The sequence below is a fragment of the Aotus nancymaae genome, unplaced genomic scaffold (assembly GCF_030222135.1).
Source record: "Aotus nancymaae isolate 86718 unplaced genomic scaffold, 86718_ANA_hifiasm-v0.15.2.pri h1tg000006l, whole genome shotgun sequence".
NCBI lineage: Eukaryota > Metazoa > Chordata > Mammalia > Primates > Aotidae > Aotus > Aotus nancymaae.
The window spans coordinates 46,181,095-46,196,820 of NW_026988417.1; the positions used below are offsets into that span (position 1 = coordinate 46,181,095).

At 39.6% G+C, this 15,726-nt stretch overlaps 1 protein-coding gene across 7 annotated transcripts in view; it reads right to left on the reverse strand.

The window, feature by feature from the left end:
• CORIN (corin, serine peptidase) overlaps positions 1 to 15,726 on the reverse strand; it is a 289,036-nt gene that overhangs the window by 111,325 nt on the left and 161,985 nt on the right. For 6 of the 7 annotated variants that reach the window (XR_010338930.1, XM_064366854.1, XM_012441078.3 and 3 more), the window contains 4 exons: positions 9,238 to 9,345; positions 5,655 to 5,765; positions 4,090 to 4,206; positions 539 to 646 (listed from right to left, as the gene is read on the reverse strand). Coding sequence is in view for 6 of the 7 variants with exons in the window: in XM_064366854.1 (XP_064222924.1) it covers positions 539 to 646; positions 4,090 to 4,206; positions 5,655 to 5,765; positions 9,238 to 9,345 (444 nt within the window). In the remaining variant the exon portion in view is untranslated. The remainder of the gene's footprint in view (positions 1 to 538; positions 647 to 4,089; positions 4,207 to 5,654; positions 5,766 to 9,237; positions 9,346 to 15,726) is intronic. The other variant, XM_064366846.1, reaches the window with a different exon arrangement.

The window sequence follows — 15,726 nt, forward strand, 5'->3', positions numbered from 1 at the left end:
TAATCTCAGCTACTCTGGAGGCTGAGGAAGAATGGCTTGAACTCCCGGGAGGTAGAGGTTGCAGTGAGCCAAGATGGTGCCACTGCACTCCAGCCTGACGACAGAGTGAGACTGTGTCTAAAAAAAAAGAACAGACTTTCTAAGTTGTATGTGTCTATTTCTATGAACTTCATATTTGCTTCTTGGTTAAAGTTTCCATTTTTGAAGCTATGCTTTAGAAAGGAAGAAAGATAGCATCTGCCTACAGATGGAGCCAAGAAAATAATACAGAGAACTAATGCTGAGTGGAAATTAATGGTAATGATATTAAGCAATGTGGATTTATAGGCATTCACAATGACACATATGTTTCTGATTTAAGTTAATTGAGACCATTTTGTTTCTTTTCTGCTACCACATGCAACATCTTAAAAAGAAAAAAAAAATAAGTAGACTTTTGGAGGGATTCCAGATTTCGGTATTTGAATGTCAACACAGAAGAAAAGTGCTGAATGCATGCGTTCACATGGCAATTGCATTTATCAGCTGTTGTACTTACTACAGTTATTCAGAGTGTTGTTCGGGTCACAGAGAGAGCTACTACCACATGAACCAAGGCAGGGATTGTAGAGGCATCTTTGGTCTCCTTCTTGACATGGAGTCTGGCCTACAGAAGGAGGAAAAGGCGCATTGACTTTTATCATCTGCAAATTCCTTACCCAAGGATCCAAATGATCAGGAATGTCTGGTGGAGCTGAAGAATAACACAACTTTAATTTCTTTCCAATTTCTCCAGCAGTATTGAACATATATTGAATAGGTGCTTTCTGGATTCATTTTCCTGGCAACTAAATACAATCCGGGTATTCCAAAATAGGAATGAATAAATAAGAGACAAACTACACTAAAAACAGGTGGTTGTGCGTTTAATGGGAAAAAATAGTGCTTTCTTTTTACATAGGTGCCAATACTTGATTACAAAATAAAATTCAAGAGATTTGAGGGAGAAAGAACATCATAAAATCTCAAAATTCTGAATATTGTGACTTTTTTTAAAGACTCATTTGCTCCCAATTCTAGTCTCCCTCTAAAAAAATACTTTCTCTAGTAATAAATAGGACATCAACACCAATACAATAAGGATACTTTATCATAATACAAGTGTAACATAATGCAGTTTTTATCCATATTTTCAATATGTCTTGGAGAGTGTCATCAGCCTAGCTGTGATGACTTGAGAACTAGATTTCTGGTTTCTAAGTGAATGACAGCAGTAATATCAGTGTTTGCCCTAATGGTTTTTCCTTAAAGTATGTAGAGAGGAAACTGCTTTTCCCGTTGATTTCCTGGTTGTTTGTAGATTAAATGGATAGGGTAATAAATGCTGCCTGTTCTAGCACACCCCATTATGATCAATTACCTTCAGGCATGTCATCTGGAATCTGGACAACCTTGCAAGGCACTTTTAAGTATGAATAATAGTATGTGTGTATATATAATCACTCTTATCTATAATTCTAAGACAATGTTTATTATACTGGAATATTTATCCTTTCTAGTACCACTAATGTGCAAATTAATATACCACAGCCTTGCAGAAAAGAGCTGTCGCTCTTTTTTTTTTTAATGTCAGCAGGGTCAAAATTTTTTCTCAAAGCAAACCTAAACAATTTTGGTGAGTTTAGGCTCTTGAGGAGATTTTATTGACATCATGCATTCATTATTTTGGCAAATATTAAGTGCCTCCCATGTGACAATCTATGTGACAAGCTAGGCACTGAACATTAAAAGATAAAAGGGCATGATACCCCCTGGGAAGTGGTTTGTGCTCTGATAGAGGTATCAACATGAACAAAACCTTCTGATGCTGTGTGATCATTGCTTTATGGATAAAAATATTTATTTTTATTTATTTTTTTCATCGAGATGGAGGTCTTGCTATATTGTCCAGGCTGATCTCAAACTCCTGGTCTCAAGTAATTCTCCTGCCTTGGCCACCCAAAGTGCTGAGTTTACAGGCATGTGCTACCGTGCCTAGCTAAAACACAGTTAAAGAGCAATAGAAGCCAATGAGACCAGTATGGGGAAGGTTCTCAAAGGACTTTTCAACATCATGGTAAGAGGAAAGGGTGGGTTTCCCAAGCCGAGAAACAGCACACACAAAGGTCTGGAATAGGGAGGTGCACAAGTCAAGTCACTGGAGCTTCAACCACGCAGAAAGAGGGTCAGAGAGACTAGACAGGTAGGCAGAGACAGAGTCTGAAGAGTTTCAAAGGCCTAACTCTTCAGCAAGACCCTAAGTCTCAGAAGAAGCAGGCCCCACTTTGCTTCCCAGCCCTGTCTAGCAGAATAAGCCTGCAACCTGTCCTGACAACTACACAGTATTTAGTACCAGGCTCCCTTTTGTTCTCAGCTCTGTAATCACAATGGCCTGCCTTCTCTCATGGTCCTCCCATACATGCTTGCACCTTCCCACCTCGGAATTTTGGTCAAGAGGTGCCTTGTGTCTCAATTGCTTTTTCAAGCCCCACTCTTCTCGGTTAACCCCACTCATCCGTCAGGTCTGAGCTCCAGGATCTCTTCCTTGGGGAAGCTTTGTTCCGATGCCCTTTACCAGGGCATACACAGTATTAATGGCATCCAAGCACCCTGAATTTCCCTTCTTAGTCTCTGTTGCTGTCTGGTTAGACATCGATTTGCATAATAATTCGTAGCATGCCTATGTCCCCCAGGAGTCTGCAAGCCCCATCAGCTGTTTTGCTACTGAATTCCCAGGGGATGGCCACATATAAACACCACAATATACATTTTTTAAGTTGAATTCATAAGAGCGAACAACATAAAGATACTACAATTTTACTTTTAAATCTGTTTATCATATTACTTTCTTACATCTCACACACGTAAGGAAATACTCTACAAAGCCTGCTATTTCATCATAAAAAATGCAAAATTATTTCAGAGTTGAATTATCTAGAAAGAAGAGTTTGATGCAAAGGGAAGTACTTGGTTAATATGCACATAATAAATTATGTTTAATAAAGGATTTCCTTCTGAATTTAAAAATTAGTAAAACAAAGCACTCTTTATATATTATTTTTATGTAATAAGTCTATGATTGAAAAGCTCTCCCTTTAGGTCTTGGGCACTTTTCCATTAAAGTTATTCTAATGATCAGTATGTTATTACGACAAAACTAATTTATCTATAGGTGACCAGTCTCATTGGTTGATTATGAATATACACAACCCAAGCTATACTTTAATGTAATAGCCATGTAATAAAAGCTCACATATATTGAGTTTTCACTATGCGCCAACACTATGAGGTAGTTATCACTATTTTCAGTGGACAAAACACAAACTGCGACCTAAAAGGGGTGTACGTATCTTGCCAAAAGTCACCATATAGTACACAGCAGACCGAGGCTTGACCCCAGGTATCAGGGCTGCAACAACCAGGTTCTTAACAACTAGGCTGTGCCTGTGCGGTGTAAACAAATGGGATTTTTTGAGTCTACGGATATCCTTACCCAGCCCCTACTGAGAGGCTTCCACAAACACTGGAGCTTAAAACAATCTGCGTAGAACTTTCTTTTCCGACAGAAATGGTTACATTTAAAAAACAATTTATTGGCTCTTTTTGAGAGTCACACACAGATATTAAATCCTTTTAAAGTGTATTGCTTGGTAATAAGAGGCACTACACTGCTTCTCTGCACATGATTATTTTAAGAAGTCATTACATTTCCTTTCAGAAACCAATTTCTTCTCACTGGAATCTAATCTAATTTAATTGGATGCTATACACTAAGCTTCTCTCTTTATCACGGCTTTCCCCATCAAACAGTTAAGTGAATCTGACTGTGCTGTTCAGGTGTCTCACCTGCCCTCTTCACCCTGAGGGATGATTTTCAGTGTAAGTTGCTTGAGAATTATGTTTAGCACAAGAAAGTGTTTCCTGGCTGACGAGGGCTGTGAGGGTCACTGCGTTGGCGATCTGGGATTATCTATGTGGGAATCCTACTTAAGCAACTTCAGATGTTTTACTTTGTTCCCAAGGAGAGGACCAGCAGTAAAGGCATGTTCTGGGGTGGGGGGACACACTTACTGCCACTGCAGTTCTCCTCATCACTCCCATCCTTGCAGTCCTCGTCGCCATCACATTGAAACGTGCTGGGGATACACTGTCCATTTCTGCATTCCACCAGACCCTGGCTGTGACAGGCTAGGAAGGGCCAGAATGATATTCACTTTATTTATTAATTCTTCTCTCAGTATGTACATCAAATAAACAATAGCCATTTATCAGGCATCACTAAGAAACAGGGTGTTCTGCATACACAAAAGAATATATCATTGATTTCATTTCTAGAATTTTTCCCGCCTCATTAAACAACATTTATCAAAAATTAACTTTTTCTTGAGAACTGCGTGATTGTTTTTAGTGATGGAAGTATCATGCTCCTACTTACTAATAAAAATGGCAATCTGTAAAGGGTTCTTTTTTGGCAAGAGCTGTGCTAAGTGCATTGTATATATAATCTCAAATTCTCACATAAACCTTGTAAGGTAGATACTATCATCTTTGTTTTAGAGATGAGAAACTAAAGTTTAGAGAGTATACTACTTGTCTCAAAGTCCCATGGCTAAGAGCTCAGCCAGAATGTGAAGGCAAGCTTTTTGGACTCCAAGCCCAAATATTTCATGATTTATCTACTTGACCTCAAAAGCCAAAAAAATGATATATGGGAAAGAACTCACATAGTAACTAACACATAATAAACACTTTAACACTTGTTTATGACAACTGATATTTGAAAGGAATGGTTAATATCCATTGACCTTCCAATTCCTATCAGTTCTCTAAATTCTATACCTATTGTCTTTTTTTTTTTTTTTTTTTTTGAGGCGAAGTCTTACTCTGTTGCCCAGGCTGGAGTGCAGTGGCATGATCTCTGCTCACTGCAGCCTCAGCCTCCCAGGTTCAAGCGATTCTTCTGCTTCAGTCTCCCAAGTAGCTGGGACTATAGGCACCTGCCACCACGCCCAACTAATTTTTGTATTTTTAGTAGAGACAGGGTTTCACGATGTTGGCCAGGCTGGTCTCAAACTCCTGACCTCGTGATCCATCCATCTCGGCCTCCCAAACTGCTGAGATTACAGGTGCAAGCCACCACACCTGGCCTATCATGCACTCTCTGTGTCACTGTATGAACATTAAAGGCTCTCTTCTTGCTGACGATTCTTTCCATGTTCTTCCACAAATGGCCCCTGAGAACATGTTAGGGCACTCCTACAGGGAACTTAACTACTCATATATCGTGTGCAGAAGGAAGGTTTCCCAGTCTGTGGGAACAGCATCACCTTTGACAAAGTCACAGAAGCATAAAAGAAATGTATGGAGCAATGAGAGAGAAAATAGACACCCACTTGGCCAGATCAGCCAAATGATGCTTGGAGTTTTGGGAGGAAAGGTGTGGAAGTCACATACAGTCCATCGCTATTGTCATCCCACCACTCAAAGACCTTTACAGGCTAGAACCAAAGTATCAGAATCTTTCCCTTGGAATGCTGTGTATATAGTGAGTCTTAAGTATAGAAGTTAACATTGAGCACTGCCCAAACAAGCAGAAATGGAAAAATAAGCAAAACAAACATCCTCAGAGCACTCACAGCAGTTGACCTCGTCGGACTTATCCACACAGTCGTGGTCACCATCACACACCCACTCCATGGTGATGCAGCGCCCATCCCCGCAGCGATGCTCTGTTGTGGGACTGCAATCTGGAGAAATGAAAACTCACGAGGATGCAGAGAACCAGTGTGACAAACAGGCAGGATTGTATGGCTCCCAGTTCCCGTTGAAGAGAGTCTGTTCCAATGGTTCCAATACCTTTAATAACATTTCTACAATAGGTCTGGCCCAATTAAAATGCCACGCCCTCTCCACACATGTGCCCCACTGACCACCATCACGGTGGGGTAAGATGCGTTTGTTTTTCAGATGAGTAACACTACCCTAGTTGTCTCAGGACCCGTAGTTTGTTCTTTGTTTTGAGATGGAGTCTCCCCCTGTTGCCAGGCTGGAGTGCAGCCGCACAATCTCAGCTCACTGCAACCTCCACCTCCTGGTTCAAGCAGTTCTCCTGCCTCAGCCTCCCAAGTAACTGGGACTACAGGTGTGTGCCACCATGCCCAGCTAATTTTTTTTTCTTTTTAGTAGAGACAGGGTTTCATCATGTTGCCCAGGATGGTAGAATGGTCTTGAACTCCTGACCTCAGGTGATTGCCCACCTCGGCCTCCCAAAGTGCTGAAATTACAGGAGTGAGTCACCACACCTGGCCAGTTTGTTCTTATTGTTGTTGGCTTTTGTTTTCTTTAGTTGTCATTTTCTTTCCTTATGAAAAATTTATGGTTTCTACCCTGGTAGAAAAAACAGAACTGCGATTTGTGTTTCATGTAACTAGCGGATTTGATGTATCTGTAACAGTTTTCTCACATTTCTGGGAATTATAACTTACCTGTCTGGCAAACTGGGAAAGCAAGTATCTCCTTGTCATCTCTCCTGATGCTAGGCTTAAGTTTTTAATTGAATTATCTTTTTTTTTTTTTTTTGAGACAGGGTCTCTCTCTGTTTCCCAGGCTGGAGTGCAGTGTGGTGATCATAGCTCACACAGCTCACTGCAGCCTTAACCTCCTAAGATCAGGTGATCCTCCCACCTCAGCCTCTCAAGCAGTTGAGACTACAAGGACATGCCAGCATGCCTGGCCTTATATCCAAAAGAACTGCTGGGTAAGCAATAGAAAATATGTATGTTATTTTCATGATTCTTTTTAGCCTGGACTTCAACTATGTCCCAATTTATATATTACTGAAAAAGAACTGAGCGATAAGTTCCCTCTCACAAAGGGCAGAATCCACAGGATGCTTTGCCATGAGAAGTGGTAAACCCTGAATGTAAGTAGCGTTTTGGAAGATGTATGTGGTTTCATGAATAACAGATTCGATGAGAAGGTGTGATGAGTCTAGTAATAGTGTCATGGTCATAGACAGACTTCTGGAGTGACCATGGATCTTAAAGGGTGTTTTGGGTCAATAAAGCAAAATATAAGGAGGACATGGGTTGGAGAAAAGAAGAAAAGCAAAAGAGGTGTTTAGCAGGAACCAGAGGAGCACAGGGGGCCAGGGCAGAGGCTGGTCTGAAGGAAACTGGTAATTATTGCTGTTAGCCGGAGACAACTGGCATCCAGACACACAAACTTCACAACAACCTGCTATCTTCAGAGGAATTATGTCGCCTGTTAAGACCATTCATCCTCACATGTTACCTACACTCTGGCCCTCTCCACTAACCTATCCAACTACCAACCTACACTCACTCCTTTTCAATCCCCTGCATTTTCCTAGTTATCTCATTGGTAAAGAGAAGGGTTGAATCTGATGATCTCTATGGCCTCCTGCAACTATCATTTCTGTGATGTATATAATTACAATTTCCCCTCATCCTTTGTCTCAAAACTAGTCAGTCCCAGGAGATAATCCACATCTGAAAGTAGATTAGTACAGCCATTATGGAAAACAGTATGGAGGTTCTTGAGAAAACTACAAATAGAACTTCCATATGACCCAGACATCCCACTTCTGGGTATATATCCAAGGGAAAGAAAATCGGTATATCAAACAGACACCGGCACCCCCAAGTTCATTGCAGCACTACTCACAATAACCATGATATGGAATCAATTTGTGCCAATCAAAAAATGAGTGGAAAAAGATGGTACATCTGCACAATGGAATACTATTCAGCCATGCCAAAAGAATGAAATACAGTTATTCGTAGCAACATGGATGAGCCTGGAGGACATTATGTAAAGTGAAATAAGCCAGGCATAGAAACACAAATACCACATGCCCTTACTCATAGGCAGAGTTAATCTCATAGAAGCAGAGAGTAGAACAGTGGTTACTGGAGGCCAGAAGGGTATGGAGGAGGAGGGATAAAGAGAAATTGCTTAACTGATACAAAATTACAGCTAGATAGGAGGAACAAGTTGTAGGTTTTTATAGCACTGGATGGTGACTATGGTTAATGACAAGTTATTGTATATTTTCAAATAACTAAATGAGAAGATTTTGAATGTTTCTAATACAAAGAAATGATAAATGTTTGAGGTGATGGATATGCTAATTACCTGGATTTGATCATTACATATAGTATACATGTATTAGAATATCACGCTGTATTCAGTAAATATGTACAACTACTATGAGTCAGTCGAAAATAAAATAAAAATAAATTATTACCAGAAAAAAACAATAACCACATCTATGTAGTCACACAGGAAAGGTCTGTACATACACATTTAAAAATATTTTTACAGATACAGCAAGTGGCAGCTAGATGGTGCTCCTAGAAGCCACCAGGTTTCCCAGCATGGGGTTATTCCCAACATTCATGATTCCAATGCATTCCTCTGATGATACCTCTGACCTTTTCCAAACATTTATTTTGATATTATCTAATGCTGGACATTGTCTCATATCATTTGTCCAGGGTATATCCTCATCCCAGTTTGCCCTTTTGTTCATGTTGCAAAGTTCCTATATCACTCAAAAATATACTACCTAAAAATTCTGAAGCTAGTCACAAAGCCAAAAAAGCAAATGAGCAACAGGAATTTTGCTGATTTTAATTCATGAGATGGCATTGAACATGACTCTTTAAAAAGTAGGTTTTTTCATTAAAAGGTAAGATCAGCATTTGTACACAAAACAAAGGTGTCATCCTAACCCTGGGTGTAGCTGCTGCAAAGGTGGTCCTTGTACTATTTGGGGATTAAATAAAGGAGGGGACTTTGATCACATGTAATAAGGGAATCAGGTACAGACAATATATCTGCCCTCAAAGTTTGCTTAAGGACCGAAAATCTAACATAAGCCACTGGCTCTAACCAGAGGAGAAACAGAACACATTAGAGGAGAGGAAAAAAACTATTAATACATTAACAAACTTTACCAGTCTTCCCATCCTATTTCTTAAACATTTTATTAATATGATCATTTATCTATTATATTTACACATAAGACATTACTGAGGACAGTGAATGAACAAACTTCCTCCTTCTAAAAAACAAGAAACCAATTATTTTGTAATTTAAACTGCTAATCGTATTAACATATAATGAACTACAAGTTCTTGGTTATAAATTTCTGTGATTTTAAATTAAAACCTTTGGGGAAACAATGCTACTTACCACAGTTTTGCTCATCGCTCAAATCCCCACAGTCATCATATCCATCACATACAAGGCTGTAATTAAGGCATTTGCCTGTGTGACAGTGAAACAGATTCTCACTGCAGTCTGTAAATAAAAGAAGCCACCAATGTGTCATCAGAGCTGTACAGAATGCTATTGTAGTACAATATTTAACACAAGCCAATCATGGAAGAGATATCCTAATGGTAACCTGGTCCACACCTATTGTTTTATAGGTGAGGAGAAGGTGGCACAGAGAGATACTATGACTTGTTCAAGGCCACTTAGCAAGTGCTGCAGAACCAGGAATAGGACCCTCTGGCTCCCAAGCCAAGTGATTTTATCACTTTCTGATGTGTTTCCCTGACTTCCATTTTATGTCACCTGAAAGATCCTTGATTGTCAAAGATGAGAAAAGACATTCTCAATTCACCATCATTCCTAATGAAGTTCCTCTTCACGCAGAATTAGACTTCAGTGACTCTTACGTTTTCTTTAGAGTTGAAAGTCCAGGTTTGCCAGTGGTAAGTATAAACTTAACAAATAAGTCATTTAGATTATGGAGTTGTTATTTCCTTTCACATAACATTACTGCTTAAGTCAATTGAATGTTTCATAATGTGATCCTCAAATAAGCAAGTACTCTCCAAAGACTACGATGGAAAAATGAGAAGTGGTATGTAATCTCAGGACGCTCATAGTTTAATGTTGAAATAAACAATATTCAGAGGAAATGGTTTACTGATTTTTTTTAATTGCATTTTAGGTTTTGGGGTACATGTGAAGAACATGAAAGATTGTTGCATAGGTGCATATGTGGCAGTGTGATTTGCTGCCTTCCTCCCCTTCACCTATATCTGGCATTTCTCCCCATGCTATCTCTCCCCAACTCCCCACCCACCGCTGTCCCTCCCCTATTTCCCCCCAACAGACCCCCGTGTATAGTGCTCCCCTTCCTGTGTCCATGTGTTCTCATTGTTCAACACCCGCCTACAAGTGAGAACATGTGGTGTTTGATTTTGTGTTCTTGTGTCAGTTTGCTGAGAATGATGGTTTCCAGGTTCATCCATGTCCCTACAAAGGACGCGAACTCATCGTTTTTGATGGCTGCATAATATTCCATGGTGTATATGTGCCACATTTCCCCTGTCCAGTCTATCATCGATGGGCATTTGGGTTGGTTCCAGGTCTTTGCTATTGTAAACTGTGCTGCTATGAACATTTGTGTGCAGGTGTCCTTATAGTAGAACGATTTATAATCCTTTGGATATATACCCAGTAATGGGATTGCTGGGTCAAATGGAATTTCTATTTCTAGGTCCTTGAGGAATTGCCACACTGTCTTCCACAATGGTTGAACTAATTTACACTCCCATCAACAGTGTAAAAGTGTTCCTATTTCTCCACATCCTCTCCAGCATCTGTTGTCTCCAGATTTTTTAATGATTGCCATTCTAACTGGTGTGAGATGGTATCTCAATGTAGTTTTGATTTGCATTTCTCTAATGACCAGTGATGATGAGCATTTTTTCATATGTTTGTTGGCCTCATGTATGTCTTCTTTTGTAAAGTATCTGTTCATATCCTTCATCCACTTTTGAATGGGCTTGTTTGTTTTTTTTCTTGTAAATCTGTTTTAGTTCTTTGTAAATTCTGGATATCAGCTCTTTGTCAGATGGGTAAGCTGCAAAAATTTTTTCCCATTCTGTTGGTTGCCTATTCACTCTAATGACTGTTTCTTTTGCTGTGCAGAAACTGTGGAGTTTGATTAGGTCCCATTTGTCTATTTTGGCTTTTGTTGCCAATGCTTTTGGTGTTTTGGTCATGAAGTCCTTGCCTATGCCTATGTCCTGAATGGTTTTGCCTAGATTTTCTTCTATGGTTTTTATGGTGTTAGGTCTTATGTTTAAGTCTTTAATCCATCTGGAGTTAATTTTAGTGTAAGGTTTCAGGAAGGGGTCCAGTTTCTGTTTTCTGCATATGGCTAACCAATTTTCCCAACACCATTTATTAAATAGGGAATTCTTTCCCCATTGCTTGTTTTTGTCAGGTTTGTCAAAGATCGGATGGGTGTAAATATGTTGTGTTGCCTCCAAGGCCTCTGTTCTGTTCCATTAGTCTATATCTCTGTTTTGGTACCAGTACCATGCTGTTTTGATTATTGTAGCCTTGTAGTATAGTTTGATGTCCAGTAGTGTGATGCCTCCCACTTTGTTCTTTTTGCTTAGAATTGACTTGGCTATGTGGGCTCTCTTTTGGTTTCACATGAAGTTTAAGGTGGTTTTTTCCAGTTCTGTGAAGAAGGTCTTTGGTAGCTTGATGGGGATAGCATTGAATCTGTAAATTACTTTGGGCAGTATGGCCATTTTCACGATATTGATTCTTCCTAACCATGAACATGGAATGTTTCTCCATCTATTTGTGTCCTCTCTTATTTCGTTGAGCAGTGGTTTGTAGTTCTCCTTGAAGAGGTCCTTTACGTTCCTTGTTAGTTGTATTCCTAGGTATTTTATTCTCTTTGTAGCAATTGTGAATGGCAGTTCATTCTTGATTGACTCTCTTTAAGTCTGTTATTGGTGTATAGGAATGTTTGCAATTTTTGCACATTAATTTTGTATCCTGAGACTTTGCTGAAGTTGCTTATCAGTTTCAGGAGATTTTGGGCTGAGACAATGGGGTCTTCTAGATATACAGTCATGTCGTCTGCAAATAGAGACAATTTGACTTCTTCCTTTCCTATTTGAATACTCTTTATTTCTTTTTCTTGCCTGATTGCTCTGGCTAGAAATTCCAGTACTATATTGAATAGGAGTGGTGAGAGAGGGCATCCTTGTCTAGTGCCAGATTTCAAAGGGAATGCTTCCAGTTTTTGCCCATTCAGTATGATATTGGCTGTTGGTTTGTCATAAATAGCTTTTATTATTTTGAGATACATTCCGTCAATACCTAGTTTATTGAGGGTTTTTAGCATAAAGGGCTGTTGAATTTTGTCGAAGGCCTTCTCTGCATCAATTGAGATAATCATGTGGTTTTGTATTTGGTTCTGTTTATGTGGTGAATTACGTTTATAGACTTGCATATGTTGAACCAGCCTTGCATCCCTGGGATGAATCCTACTTGATCATGGTGGATAAGCTTTTTGATGTGCTGTTGCAATCGGCTTGCCAGTATTTTATTGAAGATTTTTGCATCTATGTTCATCATGGATATTGGCCTGTAGTTTTCTTTTCTTGTTGAGTCTCTGCTGGGTTTTGGTATCAGGATGATGTTGGTCTCATAAAATGATCTGGGAAGGATTCCCTCTTTTTGGATTATTTGGAATAGTTTCAGAAGGAATGGTACCAGCTCCTCTTTGTATGTCTGGTATAATTCGGCTGTGAACCCAACTGGACCTGGGCTTTTTTTGGGTGGTAGGCTCTTAATTGCTGCCTCGACTTCAGACCTTGTTATTGGTCTATTCAGGATTTCAACTTCTTCCTGGTTTAGGCTTGGGAGGGTGCATGTGTCCAGGAATTTATCCATTTCTTCCAGGTTTACTGGTTTATGTGCATAGAGTTGTTTGCAGTAATCTCTGATGGTAGTTGGTATTTCTGTGGGATCGGTGGTTATAACTCCTTTATCATTTTTTATTGGATCTATTTGATTCTTCTCTCTTTTCTTTTTTATTAATCTGGCTAGTGGTCTGTCTATTTTGTTGATCTTTTCAAAAAACCACCTGCTGGATTTACAGATTTTTTGAAGGTATTTTTGTGTCTCTATCTCCTTCGGTTCTGCTCTGATCTTAGTTATTTCTTGTCTTCTGCTAGCTTTTCAGTTTTTTTTATCTTGCTACTCTAGCCTTTTCAATTTTGATGATAGGGTGTTGATTTTAGATCTTTCCTTGCTTCTCATTGGGCATTTATTACTATAAATTTCCCTCTAGACACTGCTTTAAATGTGTCCCAGACATTCTGGTACATTGTGGTTTCGTTCTCGTTGGTTTCAAAGAACATCTTTATTTCTGCCTTCATTTCATTGTTTATCCAGTCAACATTCAAGAGCCAGTTGTTCAGTTTCCATGAAGTTGTGTGGTTCCGAGTTATTTTCTTAATCCTGAGTTCTAATTTGATTGCACTGTGGTCTGAGAGACTGTTATGATTTCTGTTCTTTTGCATTTGCTGAGGAGTGATTTACTTTCAATTATGTGGTCAATTTTAGAGTAGGTGTGATGTGGTGCTGAGAAGAATGTATTGGATTCTTTTCAAATGCTGTGGATTTGGGGTGGAGAATTCTGTACATGTCTATTAGGTTTGCATGGTCCAGATGTGAGTTCAAGTCCTGGATATCCTTGTTAATTTTCTGTCTCATTGAAATGTCTAATATTGACAGTTGAGTGTTAAAGTCTCCCACAATTATTGTGTGGGAGTCTAAGTCTCTTTGTAGTCATTAAGAACTTGCTTTATGTAACTGGGTGTTCCCATATTGGGTGCATATATATTTAGGATCATCAGCTCTTCTTGTTGCATTGATCCTTTTACCATTATGTAATGCCCTTCTTCGTCTCTTTTAATCTTTGTTGGTTTAAAGTCTATTTTATCAGAGACTAGGATTGCAAGTCCTGCTTTTTTTTGCTCCCCATTTGCTTGGCAAATCTTCCTCCATCCCTTTATTTTGAGACTATGTATATCCTTGCATGTGAGATGGGTTTCCTGAATACAGCACACTGATTGGTTTTGACATTTTAATCCAACTTGCCAATCTGTGTCTTTTGATTGGGGCATTTACCCCATTTACATTTAAGGTTAATATTGTTATCTGTGAATTTGATCTTGCCATTTTGATGCCAGCTGGTTGTTCTGCCCATTAGTTAATACAGTTTCTTCATTGTGTCAATGCTTTTTACCACTTGGTATGTTTTTGGAGTGGCTGGTACTGGTTGTTCCTTTCCTTGTTTAGTGCTTCTTTCAGGAGCTCTTGTAAGGCAGGCCGGGTGGTGACGAAATCGCTCAGCAATTGCTTGTTTGTAAAGGATTTTATTTCTCCTTCGCTTATGAAGCTTAGTTTGGCTGGATATGAAATTCTAGATTGAAAGTTCTTTTCTTTAATGATGTTGAATATTGGCCCCCACTCTCTTCTGGCTTGTAGGATTTCTGCCAAGAGATCCGCTGTGAGTCTGATGGGCTTCCCTTTGTGGGTAACCCGACCTTTTTCTCTGGCTGCCTTTAGCATTTTTTCCTTTGTTTCAACCCTGGTGAATCTGACGATTATGTGCCTTGGGGTTGCTCTTCTTGAGGAATATCTTTGTGGTATTCTCTGTATTTCCTGGACTTGAATGGTGGCCTGCCTTGCTAGGTTGGGGAAGTTCTCCTGGATAATATCCCAAAGAGTGTTTTCCAGCTTGGATTCATTCTGTCCATCATATTCTGGTACACCTACCAAATGTAGATTAGGTCTTTTCACATAATCCCATATTTCTTTGAGGCTTTGTTCATTTCTTTTCATTCTTTTTTATCTAATCTTGCCTTCTCATTTTATTTCATTGAGTTGATCTTCAATCTCTGATATCCTTTCTTCTGTTTGGTTGATTCAGCTATTGAAATTTGTGTTTGCTTTGTGAAGTTCTTGTGCTGTGTTTTTCAGCTCCATTAAGTCATTTATATTCTTCTTTAAGCTGTTTATTCTCATTAGCATTTCATCAAACCTTTTTTCACGGTTCTTACTGTCTTTGCATTGGGTTAGAATATGTTCTTTTAGCTCAGAGAAGTTTGTTATTACCCACCTTCTGAAGCCTGTTTCTGTCATTTCATCAGACTCATTCTCAATCCAGCCTTGTTCCTTTGCTGGTGATGAGTTGTGATCCCTTGGAGGAAGAGAGGCATTCTGGTTTTGAGTGTTTTCATCCTTTTTATGCTGGTTTCTTCCCATCTTTGTGGATTTATCTACCTGTGGTCTTTGTAGTTGTTGACTTTTGGATGGGTTCTCTGAATGGACATCCTTTTTGTTGATGATGAAGTTGTTTCTTTCTGTTTTTCAGTTTTCCTTCTAACAGATCCCCTGCTTGCCTAGAGATCACCTGCAGCAGCTGCAGAACAGTAAGGGTTGCTGCCAGTTTCTTCTTCTGTTATCTTCATCCCAGAAAGATACCTGGCAGATGTCAGCCTAAGCTCTCCTTTATGAGGTGACTCTTTGGATATATGGGGGACAGGGAGCTGTTTGAAGAGACAGTCTGTCCCTTATAGGAGCTCAAGTGCTGAGTTGTGAGCTCTGTTGTCCCGTTCAGAGCTACTGGGCATGTAGGTTTAAGTCTGCTGCAGTGGAACTCCCAACTGCCTTTTTTCCCAGGTGCTCTATCCTGGGAAGGTGGGGCTTTATTTATAAGTTCTTGATGTGCTGCTGCCTTTTTTCAGAGCTGCCCTGCCCAGCGACGAGGTAGCCCAGTCACAGTCTGCCAGCAGAGGCACTGCTGAGCTGGGTTGGCAATGTTAATTACCCTCCAATGGTATTTAC